The 13464-nt window shown below is 48.1% G+C and overlaps 1 protein-coding gene across 7 annotated transcripts in view; it reads right to left on the bottom strand.

Annotated features, from left to right (window-relative positions):
* Nucleotides 1-13464, bottom strand: part of CAMKK1 (calcium/calmodulin dependent protein kinase kinase 1) — a 108389-nt gene that overhangs the window by 30075 nt on the left and 64850 nt on the right. For all 7 annotated transcript variants that reach the window (XR_012045550.1, XM_072882397.1, XM_072882394.1 and 4 more), the window contains 2 exons: nt 11228-11249; nt 9181-9269 (listed from right to left, as the gene is read on the bottom strand). Coding sequence is in view for 6 of the 7 variants with exons in the window: in XM_072882397.1 (XP_072738498.1) it covers nt 9181-9269; nt 11228-11249 (111 nt within the window). In the remaining variant the exon portion in view is untranslated. The remainder of the gene's footprint in view (nt 1-9180; nt 9270-11227; nt 11250-13464) is intronic.

Genomic DNA, 13464 nt, shown 5'->3' with positions numbered 1-13464 from the left:
CAGTCCCTTGGCTGCCTTCGGTGGGACAAGCCAGCTTTTTTTGCAACATGCAACACATTTCACAAATACTCCTCGTTTCTAGATACCGCAGGCTATTCAGAGACTAAATAGGCTTCCCTTTTCATTCAGAAGCAAACGCCTGGGAACTGTCTGCCTAGATTAACAGCCAGTGAAGACCAAGAGGGAGCAGAGATAGGAGTGCTAGAAAAAGAGAGATTTTTCCTTGGTCCTTTTGAAAAAGGTGCCTTTCACTGCATTCCCTTCTGGAAACCTTAGAGCTCCAGCAGGTTAATACCAACTTAAAAGCCCATTTAAAAATTATACATGTAAAACTTTGCAATGCACTTACACATCCTGCTATTTACTGAGGCTGAATTATACTTGATTAAAAACAGAATCCCATTCCCATTCAAGGGCAAAAGCAATCCATATAGTGCTACTGCAGAGTCTGCTTAGTATTACTCTCACATCACCCCTGTAGCAAAGAAATGATTTAACACCCTCCCAAGGAAACTGCTGCACCACCATTCAGAGCTTAAGAGAAGGCTGCTCTTTGAAGCAAGCCTCTGTATTTGTCTGCAATGCTCTGCTGAGAAAGAGCTGGAGGACATGGATGTAGTGGGCTGTGCAAGGGGAACACCTTCCTTCCCATGCTCAGCTCATTGCAGGGGTTTCATGTAGCAGCTGGGCTGGGGATCCCAGCTCCGATTTTCTCAGCTCTGTTTGCTATTTTGCCACTTTCTTCCTGCATCCATCAAGCCTCTGCCACTTGAATATGTTGCTTAAGCCCAGGTGTTACAAAGGGGGATCCCAACACCCAGCACTTCCCAGTCCTTTGGAAGAGTTCAGCTTCCATTTGTGCTCCATCTTCAGCACCCAGATGCCCACTGCACTCCTGGCGGAAGGGATAAGTATGGGATACTGCTAGTAGGAAGCAATGGGGAAGAGGAAGCAGAGGTAGTCTTGCCAAAGGCTGCCCTTCTACACCTGTCCTCCAACCCACATGAGCACACCATATATCACTAGTCACAGAGGACAGGCAGAGCTTCCTGCCGCAGCTACACACGTGCCAATGTTCGAGGGACCACTGGGAAAGCAGGGAGCAGGGTACGTGCAGCAAGTACTGCCAAAACAACCTGCACAGTCTGTGCCGTGGTCTGCTTCTAACCCCAAGCACAATCGCTTACGTAACTGCATCGAACAAAAATCAAACTGCCTGATCTTTCTTAAGAGGATCTAGCACATCTCTCTGATCTGCTCCACCAGCTAATTACTCTCACCCTTATACAAAGTCTTCATCGATCAATGTATCAGCAACACTTGCAGCTACATAAAAGGCTTTTCGTTTCTGGGTTTGGTTTTTTTTTCTTATCTAAATAGAGCTCATCTGCACATGATAAAACACAAGCCAGCCCCTCCTGGTGGTGTCATTTATATCACCCAGTACCTTGCAGTTGTAGTTGCAGTCAAGAGCCCCTACCTCGACATGTTCACTTTTGAGGGGCTCTGAACTTGCGCAGGCAAGAGGCAGGAGCAGAGAAGGAGCAAGTCCCCATCTCACACACAGGAACCGAGGCACAGATGGATCAAGTAGCTCGCTGGGAATCACAGTAGAGCATGCAGCAGCTCCATCACAGACTCATGTCCCAGCTCTGCTGGCCCACGCCAACATGAGGCCCGAGGAACTCACGTCTGCCAAGAGCCAAACCAGATCAAACCCATCTATGCTACCGATGCTTGAGAGTGCCTACCCTGGGCTTACATTGCAGTAGGTATTCTTCAGAATAGACAAGCCTGTGTTGACTCAGCTGTTGATTTGTTTGCTTAAATTTTCCTTTAAGATAATGGAAATTATACTCACATATTGATGATCAAGTAGATTAAGTCTTATCTCAGAAAAGCCAGCTTTGATCTGCACGTCAGGCACTTCATTATTACTCCAGGCTTAGCGTGCAGGGCTCCAGAGCATTGCGGGCATTCATACAGGCGCCCTGCAGAGAACTGCTGCTGGAAAGGTAACTTCCCAACAGGTTTAGCTGCGTGTCGTGACCCTCCCTTCATCCCAATAGCTCAGACCATACAGAGGGGACCAGAACTGCTACCCTTAGTTTCCCTAGACACAATCACAGTAGGGCGATTGTGCTTTTTCTCCAGAGAATGCACAAAATAATGTTTTTTCTTACTTTCAGCCACACTGACAGCAACTGTTTCAGCTTCTTGTGAGCTAGATAAAATACTGAGCTTGCAGCTAAACAGCAGAAGGGACAGCTGCTGTGCTTCATCTTGACTGTGCAAGTCAGCAGGGTTTTCCCCTGGGTCAAGCTTGCGTGTGTGTTCTGGGTTAAGTGTCTGCTCCTGGCTAGTGTCACAGCCGGGCTACCTGCTTAGACAGACCTTTCGTTTGCTTATTCTTATTCCTTACTTAAGCTCTTACTAAACAAAGCTACTTGTGTCCCAATCCTAAGACCAAACTGGGATACCTGCCTGGCATATTCAGGCAGGTCTTTTGATGAAGTACACTTCTCCCTCAACCTTTCCTGCGGCTCCCATGCATGTCTCCTGCCACTGGAGAAGAGTTTAAGGTCACTCCTTGTGTTGAACCAAATATCTGCTCACAGCAAGGAAAACGTTTCTGGCCAGCAGACAGTCTGAAACTGGAAGAAAATCCTCCTGTTACACACTTCACCTGGTATTGGTTTCCACTGTTCATCTGCCAAAGCAAGCTGGCGTGACACCAAATTCACCTTCACTCAAACCCATTTACTGTGCAGTTATTAAATATAAGTTACTGCTGAGTCAATCTAGAAGGAAATTTTACTGCCTTTAAGAAGTCAAACCTGTATTCAGGTATCACCATATCCAGGTAATCCAAAGTAAAACAGCAGAATATCTGTCTTTGTCCAGCAAACCTGTAGGCTTTGTGGGGGAAGGGATATGTCAAATCCTGCAGTAAGTATTTTCAGCCACATTTACTGTAGCAGACAACTCTGAAATACTGTTGTGCCCTCAATTAGTAAGGCTTGGGGGGGCTCCAGGACTGCTAGCTTTTTCTAACAGATGGTCAAAGGGTTGGAAGGACACTTGGCACAGACAAGGACTGTGCAGCCTTGAAAAGCCACCCCTGAAGTTAGGTGTGATTGAGGTCTATAAACCAGGGGTGGCACGGAGAGGGCATGATTGTTCTTAAGTCACTCCTGGCATCAGCTGAAACCTGCAGGATCAGACTCAACCCTGAATGGGAACTGCTCCCCACAGTAAGTAAGTAGGAGATAGCAGACGATGAGGATTTACACAAGTTTAAAAAGGGACTGGACAAATGAATGGAACAATATCAGAGGCTTAGTAGGCATGGAGGTGTTGGGTTGGCAGTTGGATTAGATGATCCTAGAGGTCTTTTCCAACCTTAGTGATTCTATGATTCTATTCAAGACACAACCTTTGGCCAAGGAAATGCCTGAGCCACCGATCTCAGGGTGCTGGAAAGCATGCTGCAAGGTGCACAGCTGGATGCCCACCTGGCCAGCACTGGTGATGGGTCCCAGCTGCAACACCATGGGCTGACCTGCAGCTGCCTGGCTCTGCAGGGGAACACCTATTCACCTCCTGGCTTTCAGGATTGACTCCTGCCATGACTGCTAACTCCTTCAGCAACTATTCACTATCCAGCACATCCACTTCTGCTGAGTATCATTGGAAAAGCGATATTTGCCTTACTAGAAGGGAGACTAAAGCTTAAATAACCCCAGATAAGCACTAGTAGAGGGAAGTTACAAGTGGAAAGGGAGGTAATTGCACATATCCCCAGTTTGCAGAGACGCTTTAAGCACATGCTTTAGTTAATGACACAAATAATCCAGCAAAACTTTTCCATCCAAAGCACTTAAGTGCATTCTGAAATTACCACTCCAGTGGAACTCACAACAAGCAGACAGCCTACCTCCCCACTTCACGAGGGTGTTAGTGCAATGCCATCAGTGCTGGGGAGGTCTTGCAAGCAGGAGCAAAAGCACTTTCCTTTGTAAGGCCCATTTCACCAGGATGGGAATTAAAGTTTGCATGTGCTTAAATGACTCCTGAAGTAGTCCACACAACAGAGCCCAGGTCTAAGACAGGCATACGAAAACAGAACAGGTAAACCAGTCATATTATCACAGTTAAACTTAAAATATTTTCCCAGCAGTTTGGGGGCGAGAAGAAGGGATATTCTACCATGCACTGATCTCCCCAGCTCTCAGACCTTGAACGTGCCTCTGTTTCTTCATTGATCAGTGAACGAGGCTGAGAGTGCATGTATCAAAGTGCACTTCCTGGTATTAAACGTACTAAACCCAGAAACCCAGCCAAAAGCGGCTGACAAAGCAAGGCAGCACTGTGCCATTGCCTGGATGGGGGAACTCTCAGCTCTCTCCAGGGCATCTGTCCCTGCCTCCCACCATGCCTAAGCCAGGCTTCCCACCTGGCATGGGATGTTTCTGCTCTCATCACACTGACCACTGCCTCCCTCCAAACACTTCTCCCCAGAGCCAGCCCTCTTGCAGGAGGCCTCTACCCCAGGCAAGTGTCACGAGTAACAAGTGGAGTCCAGTCCCCACAGACACACAGCAGCCGTGGACTGCGTGCCACCACCAGTAATTTAAAAGGTCAGCTCACGTTTCCCATCAGCTTGGTTCCTGTGGCCCCTTCCCACTCACCACATACCATTTGCACCAAGGGCAGTGCACTGGCCTCGATTAACACCTTGCAGGCTCCCACAGGAATCCAGTTTGCAACTTCTAATTTAATAAAACCCAACCAGCAATGATGCATTTGCTGCTGTGACGACTGCAAGCTTCAAGCAGCTGCATGGTTATTGAGTCTCCCAAATTACATAACAATTATGTACACTTACAGTAAAATTACCTTGCAATCTCTAGATTGCCTGGCAACACTTTTCCTTCAGCATGCACAAACGGTGCACTTTTCCTCTCTAATTACATAATAATTGCCACGCATCTACCCAGCAGTTCTGGGAGAACACCATTTTTAACTTTAATTCACTAATGAAGTAAATGGTTACTCAAGAGCCCAAAATAAAGCATCCTATTGTTCCTGTTGTTGGGAGTGTTTGGGCATCCTATAATTTATTGCCCTGATTTGCTCCCTCTGCTTAGGACTACCCACACTTTACTTTTTTTTTTCTTTTTGACTATCTTCTAAACTTAAAGTTTCCTCTAAGCAGGAACTGTTACACCAGCAGCATCCAGCGCAGCAGAGCTTGGATCTCCCAGCTGAGGCATACAGGTTCTGCTATAATATGAATGTTAATGAGAATATAAAAAGCTGCAGTCTTCACCCTTCAAACTCTACTGAAAAGGAGTCTTGTGCTTTCCATTCATATATACATTTTCACTGACTTCCTGGGGTGACCTGACTGATTTTGGCAGAACCTGGAAGCTTCTGGACTGTCAGACTTGCAAACATTGATTTCATTCCCACCCACTGGTTTTAGACAAAAAATGAGGTGGTGTTGCATTTCAATACAGAGATGGACCAAGGCACTGCAAACCACCCTCCTCTGCCTCGGCAAGATCCATTATACTCAGAGACTTGTTCTCTGCAGGTTTTTGAAACCAAGTGAGTCTTCAACAAAAGCAAGGGGCTTGCTCTGGCTCCAAGAAGCTGCTGAGCTTGCAGGGGCCACCAGAGATCGGTGAAATGAATGCAGGCATGGCTGAAAGCACTACAGCAGCACGAAACGTTCCTTTTCAGTTTGACACAGCTACATGTTGGCTTTCTGAAAGCACATCTGAAGCTATTGCCTCTGGTTTGTGAAAGAAGCAGGTATTTATTTCCAAAGGTTGAAACAGCTGGAAAAATCTCACTGTGGACTAAAAAGGGAGGGTGACATGGCTCTGTCTCGCACGTATCTGACCTTTCACACATTGCATGCTGCTCACTGACTGGGGATGACAACCACTTGCTCAAGTGTCCTTGTCCCTCCCTCTGCTGGCTGCCCTGCCTTCAGATTTGCTAGCAAAACCGTGCATTTGTACTGCCAAAGTAAGCCAGGTTTATGAAAGGTTGCTATGCCTGAGAGACGCCAAGCTAACCTATATCAGTCTCCCAGAATCTGGCACAGCGCAGCTACCTCTGCCATCAGGTCAGCAGATCAATAACCTCAAGGATGGTGCGGACAAGCTGCTGGATGGAAGAGGAGCCAAGCCGAAGGCCACCTACCCCAGCACCCCGTCTCCTGCCAGGGTCAACGGCATGGGGAAAAGCATCAGGCAGAGAGATGTAACACCTTCTGTACCCATACTCCCTGCTTTAGGCAGCCCGATGGCAAACCCTGCCTGCATCCTCATATTTCATACTCCTTGATGATCTTTTCTTCTACAGACTTGTCTAATCACTTTCAGCCCATTTAGTTCTGGCACCTGCTATCTCCTCTAGCTATGAACATCACAGTTTAATTACACACTACACGAAAGAGTAATTCCTTCTGGTTTAAACTTGCCACCTGATTATTTTGTTTGCTACCCCTCAGTTCTTGTGTTTTTAGAGGCAGAGAACATTCATTGCCTGTTCCCTGACACTTAGGATTTTATAAGCCTCTGTCATATCAACCCTTCCCATGACAATTTTCAAATCTTAAGAGCTTTGGTCTTATCTCTGTACAGAAGATGTTCCATCTCTGTATAGAATATGTTCTAGGACCATCCTGATCACCCTTCTCAGGCTTTTTTCAGTTCTAGAGAGCTGCATCTAAGACAGGCTGAGCCAAGTTGCACAAAATACTCAAGATACTCCTTGCCTGTATCTAAGAGCTCTTAGAGATCCAAATAACTGTATAATGGCATTTTCTGTTTTCTTCTCTATTTCATTCCCAATAATTCCCCAAATCTTGTTAGCTTTGTTAACTGTCACTAAGTAATGGGCTGGCATTTTCAAGAGAACTATCCAGAACGCAGCCTGAGTGAGAACAGCTAATTTAGAGCCTATCACTATGTATGTATTTTTAGTGTTGTTTCTCCCCCTCATGCATTACCCTGCAGTCAGCAACATGAATTTTTATCTGCCATTTTATCATGCCATCACTTGCTATCATGGCATCTTCCTGCCAGTCTTCGCAGTCAGTTCTAACAATGACTATCCTGAATAACTAGATGTGATCACCAGTGTCTCTTATGGTACTCTACCCTTTATCTGGTCATTTAGGAATATATTGAACAACCCAGGCCACATTAGGGATTCCTGTCTAACTGCACTAGTGACTTTTCTCCATTGTGAAAGCTGTATTCCTACTTTCCTGATTGTCTAGTTATTAATCCACAAGAGGCCATCCAACCAAAGAATCTTATGAGCTTCTTTATGAGCTACTGTTAATGGATCTCATCAAAAGCTGTTTGGCAATCGAAACACGATGTAGTAACGGGATGACCTCACCTACATGTTTGCTGACTCCTCTGGAAAACAAATAGATCTGCAAGGCATGAATTGCCTCTGCAAAAGGTGTATCATCTCTCCCTCCTCGTATTCAGCCATTCAACCATGGTCAATTCTTTAGGGCATCAATGTGTGGAGAAAGCAGTCAATGGTGAGATCACTAAACAGTATGGAGAGATGTCTACAAGGAGGACAGCAGAATCAAACAGGCATAGAGACAACCACAGCTCACCAGCAGTTTGTCTGACAATGCGCCCAGCTGGTACACAGGCAGTAACTGCAGACTAGCTGACTCATGGGTACCTCCATGCTACATGGGTCCCTGGTAGCACCCTGTGCATGAACTGCTCCAGTGCAAGGAACAGCGCTGAGGATAAAGGCAGGGACCTTCTGCTGGAAAAGGGAGAGAAGGGGTTCAGGCTAACATGAGTGAGCAAGAGGGGATCCGAGTTGTGCCTTCTGACTTGGTGACAATGCTGGTAGGAGGCTCAGGAGGAGTGGGAATGTGCAGTGTAATATGTTTAGACATGGCATAGGAGTAATGTCACCTACCAGTGCCACACCACATCAAAACACCAGGCTCTCTGACCCACACCTCCCTGCATGGTACTGATGTGTCCTATACCCATAAATGCCCAGCTCTACTGTGCTTGCTCCTTTCAGAGGTCTATCTTACAGAAAAGAAAGCAACCAGCAGTTTCATGGGTGTCCTCCCACTGCTGGCACAGGTCAGAAGAGAAAGCCCAGCCATGAAGCCTGCAGCATAAGGTCTGCAGATCAGCAGTGAGCAAAACACACCATCTGACAGCCTCACATTCCCCACTGTGGAAAGCAAGAGGTTACATGGACATGCCAGCTCTGCTAAGAGTCCATGTGGGGAAACACCAGCCAGCCCTCGCTGCTCCTTGGGGCCCACACTCACAAGATGCCAACACACAGACCGCTCTACCTTGTATCTTCAATTCAGGGACCCCTCTTCTCTCACCCCTGCCAGGTTCATGCCAGCAGGGATGTGTCAACTACAACGGGGCCAGAAAAATCCCTGCTGTCATTTACAGACCTACCGTGGCCTCCTTGTACTCTTCAGGACAGGTGCTCAGCAAAGAATCTGGCCTCAGCCACACTGGGAGAAGACTTACTAAAAAAAGGTTATGATAATCAAATAGACCACAAACAGGAAACCTGCTGCTGGAGTTTCTGGACGGAGCCTGGGAACACACTGGAGTCACCACCTCCCTAGGAGGGCACAGCAGCGCTAGGTTTTCAACACGAGACAGCCCTGAGTGACAACAAGTCAGAAACTGATGCTGTGGAGGGAGCGGACAAGGGCAGACACCCTCCCAGCGCTGCTCACCAGCTCTCCCCACAGCCAGCACTTGCCCTGCTAAGCTGGAGACAGCAATTTGTTCCAGCTGAAGCTGAGTCTGTGTCACTACAAACACCCATTTTCTGGCTCTGCTATTGCCTTCAAAGATACCCTTGGAAAAAAAAAAAGAGAAAAATAGAAGAAAAAAGGAAGCCACTATTTTCACAACATCCTTTCTAAGGAATACCTGCTCCCGGCATCTGTGATACTGCCCAGGTAAATCTGAGCTGAGCCGGGCCACCGCCAACTGCAAACCCTGTCATGTGCAATTAGAGGGGACCTCACTTGCTTGACTGACAGCCCACCAGAGTAGAGAGGTTTCTCCCCAGCTGAGCAGGATGCCAACGCACACGCTCTGCAGAGCTGCTGTCAGTGCTGGTGGTACTCACAGTACTCGATGCCCAAGACAATGTCTCGGAAGTAGAGTCGAGCCTGCTCCTCGCTGAAGGGCTGGTCACTTGGTACCTCCATGACAGGCCTGTTAGGAAGAGGGAGAGTAACTAAGTACTTTGCAGAATGGCAGTAACCCTCCTTACTGGAGGAGTTTCAGGTTCTCCATCACTATGTCCCCAGCATTGAGGGCAGGCTCCCAGGAGGTTCTGGGTGCTGTGACACAGGACGGAGGCACAGCCATCCTTTCTGGATGTGGTGACACCTAGGTTAGTGAACTCAGCTAGCAGTGATGAGTGGCTTTGCACAGTCCCTGAGCCAGCGTGAGCCACAGAGCCCTCACCAACACCAGGATTAACTGCTGCTGTCTGCAAAAAATAGGGCAAACACTTAATTCACTGAGAGTCCTAATGGGAAAATTGTAGTGAAAGAACAAAACCGGATCTGGCCTTTGGCTTCTTGCTAAAGCTGCTCATGGCTGTGAGCGCCAGCATCACCAGCAAGTACCAGGCAGCAGTGGGGATAGAGAGCCCTTTGCTGTGCACTGGATGTCATGCCTGCTGGGGCTCAGTCCTGAAGCAACATCAGCGTGCAGCTAATCTAAACCAAGGCAGAATCTAGACACGAACCACTGGCTCAAAGGTTAAGTGGGAATATTTCCAGTGCATTGCACTAAACTGCTCTGAAAACCTGTTTTGCTGTTCAGGGTTCAGCCATTCAGCCCTAAACAGCCAAGGTTACCTGGTCAGCTTCTCCTCTCCTTTCTCCTTTCCTTTGTATGCTGCCACTGCTGAGAGATGCACAGTATCCTCTAAAAGCCCCTCTTCTGCCTGTGCCTGCTGAAAGCTGAGGGCAAAGAGGCTGTAAGAGCTAGTCAGCATCTTCTGTTCCCCAGAGGATGACTGGCAGGAGCTAAGGACTTCACTGCACTGGGGGTTAATCCTTCTTTTGCTCAGCAGCTTGACCTTGCATTTGGACATACACCCACTGAGTCAGGCTGGATTTAAGTGAGTGCTCCTGAGACACCGTCCTTGCAAGCCAAACCCTGGCCGAGAATAGCCCATCACCAAAACCAGGCTCTGCAGCTCTTCCCCTCAGCACCCAGCAGCAAATCCTTCCTGCAGCAATTCTCTCTTCTCCCTTGCTGCCATTTGATTGATGACCTTCATCTCCCATTTGCATTTTTCTGCCACTGCCTTCCCTCCCTCTTCATGCACATTTTTCCGCTGCTGAAACCAGGGAGAAATAATGTGAGCAGCAGGACTGGCAGAGCCACTAATGGAGTCTAATTGCCTGCTAGAAGCAGACAGGCTGTGCTCGGCCGAGCTGCACATTCCCTGGCCACAGCTGATTACAGGAGCTTTTTTTTCTCCCCTTCTCCTACAGCCTGGTCACCAGGGAGACTGGGGAGCCTCTCACCAGCAACCTGCTGGAGCTGGCAGCCTGCAAGAGGCTTGTTCATGGGGCCAGAGAGAAAAATAAGCCCTTCAGAAATCTCCCCCATCCCAGGCACAGCTCTCCTGACCTCACTGTGACTCTGCAGAGCTGCAGAATCAGCACAGCTGTAGCAAAAAGCAGTGAGGAGACTCCCACCACCTTATCACTTCTGCTACGGAAAAATACAGCAACAAAACACCCTCCCACAATATGTTAGTGCTAGGGGCAAAATAAGGCAGTGGGTGGCAAGTAAATGTTGATGCAACGTCACACCTCTTGTGCCAGAGGAAGCCATGATGCAGCTGTTATCCCAGCAGAGTATTCCTATTATAACCTTTTCTTCCAGGCACTTGATGGGGAATTGGCATCAAATTTGTTTTCCAGATCAAAGTCTGACACCAGGACGTGTCTTCTCAGCCCATTATTATTCATCACATCATTCCAGGCTGTAACAGTGCAAAGGCAACTAACAGCTGGATTTTACCTCCTCTGCGCTTGCATGCAGACAGCAGTTTGCCCCACTGTATGTACCAAACCTCCATTTCACCTAGGAAGCTAATGATGAACACCAAAAATTTCAACACAAGGGATCCCAGGAGGGCTACTTACCCTTTCCTCAGGAGGTCAAACACTGCAAGAAAAGTAAATCAAACCATGAATGAATCAGAAAAGGCAACTGGGGTTATTCATTTTTTAGTGCCTACAAAAACACATCCATTCCCATACCTGCAAAATCAATTTATCTCCACTCACTTCTCTTCCTTCACCCATGACAAGGACACCAGAGGATGCAAAATGAAAATATTCATCTCTTCAGCAAAGACAAATATCCCCACCTCCTGCCAGCTCCATGCAGGGAGACAGCGGGTGCTAATTTATCAACCACATTGCTGCTGCTCCCAGTGTAAGCCCTTGCTGATTTGAGCCCCATCTTATTCAGTACCTTCAGGGAGGGTGTTTGGTGTGACATTTCTGCTAAATTGCTGATACCGAACGAGATGCTGTAAGAACATGTTGCTCCATTTCTGCTGTGTCAATCAGCAGCACAGCTACATGGCTGTCAGAGGTAAACACTCCCTGGCAGGAGCAATTGGAAAGGATTTGTTGATGAGTTGAGGTTTGTAGAGCACATGAGTTTGTGTCTGATTAGGGGGTTAGTGGCAATGTGTTTTTCTGACCTGTTCTGCAAACAGGAGAAGGATCCACCTTTATCTAGTAGGAGAGTTCTTTCCTCATTAATTACTAAGGGATTTCTTGCACCTCCCAAGAAATCCAAGCAGATCACCCTCCCCAAAGCACCAGGCAACCCTGCTTACAGCTGCGATGTTAGACCAGCTGAAGGTACAAACAACAAGCCAGCCTGCATTGGCTCATCTTGCTCTCCAGGCTGAAGAAGCTACAGCTTGTGGCAGCATTTCATTATTCAACCATCTTATACCATTGTAGGTTGCTCACCCTCCATTCCCTGCTTTCTTCCCAATGAGCATGCAGCAGAGTGCTCACAGCAGTACTTAATGCTAGCTGTAATTAGCTAAGAGCAAACTCCACTTTCTCTAGTTTTGCTTTGTAGTGGGGGGCATTTTTGGGAGGAGAAAGGTGCAGTTATCAGCTGGGTCAGCAGCAGGAGGGAGGAAACTCACTTGCAGAAGGCTCAATCCTGAGCAGTGCTGAGCACCCACAGCTTCCCCTTGCTGCCGAGGGAACTGCAGAGGCAGGAGCTTGATTTGCCGGCATCGCTCTGCCTGAACCACTCACAGGATCCCAGGCAGAGCAAAGGGGAGGAAAGAGGTGATGGGGCATGGACAACATGGACACAGCCACTGCTCGCTGCCCAGGGCGCAGTACAACCTCCCCAGGACCCCCAATGGGACCAAGAGATTTCCCACTTGTCCTACTGCTATTGCTGCCATTTCTGGGACTGTTATCTTGCTCCACAGGGAGAGCTTTTTTTTTTCTGCAGCTTTTTCAACTTCCTCATGCATTTATTTTCATTCAACAAAAAAAGCTTGCTACCTCATCTCTCCCCTTCTTGCCATCCCCAGGAGTTCAGGCCTTTAAACAACAGCCTCAGCTGCCCTCCCCACCACACGTGCATCTGCCTTGGCTGCCACTTTGCAATGCTGCCAGAGTGCCACTGGGGCTTCAGCAGAAAGGGAAAAATGGTCTTTCAAAGGCAAATAGCTTCATTTGCTAGGCAGAGCCCCCTTTCACAGGCAGCTTCAAAAGCATCCCATAATTATTTCATGAGAAGCAGCCTTTGAGCCTGTCTCATCAGGAAACATTACAGGGAAGCAGAGATGTAATAGGGTCAGACGTCCCCCTCCTCTGGCCCATGTTAAAGGGCACCTCAGGGCCTCCCAGGCCTGTCCCTCCAGGTTTTGCCCGAATGGGGGTTAGACTGTGGCTAACCTTCCAAGGTTTAGGGGAGAGGAAGACAAAATGGGTGGAAATTCCTCATCCTCTGCATAAACGCACGGTCAGCTACAGCCTCCCATCTGAGCGCCCCACGGCAGGGTCTGGGCTCAGAGGCCAAAGGCAGGAGTGCTGCTGTCTTGGGAGGTCCTGAGGCTCAGCAGGGTGGTCAGTGTCTCTGCAGGGGTCACAGGGAACACCCTGAGACAAGACTGCTTTCCAGAGCCACTACCACTATCCACAGCCTACAGGAGGAGTCTGGAGAGACCAACCTCATACCAGGAGGATGAGAAACCATCCTGCACCCTTCCCTTCTCTCCTGGCTCCTGGACTGGAACAGACACATACATAGGGGAGGGCAGAGCCCCTGTCATGTCTTTTTAGTGTCCCCCTGGCAAGGAGATGTGCACAGCTGTACTAAGACACAAGGTTGC

Source organism: Ciconia boyciana, chromosome 17, assembly GCF_034638445.1.
Source record: "Ciconia boyciana chromosome 17, ASM3463844v1, whole genome shotgun sequence".
NCBI classification, from domain to species: domain Eukaryota; kingdom Metazoa; phylum Chordata; class Aves; order Ciconiiformes; family Ciconiidae; genus Ciconia; species Ciconia boyciana.
The sequence above is the reverse complement of the archived record's forward strand: the minus strand, read 5'-3'. Positions and strand labels throughout refer to the sequence as shown.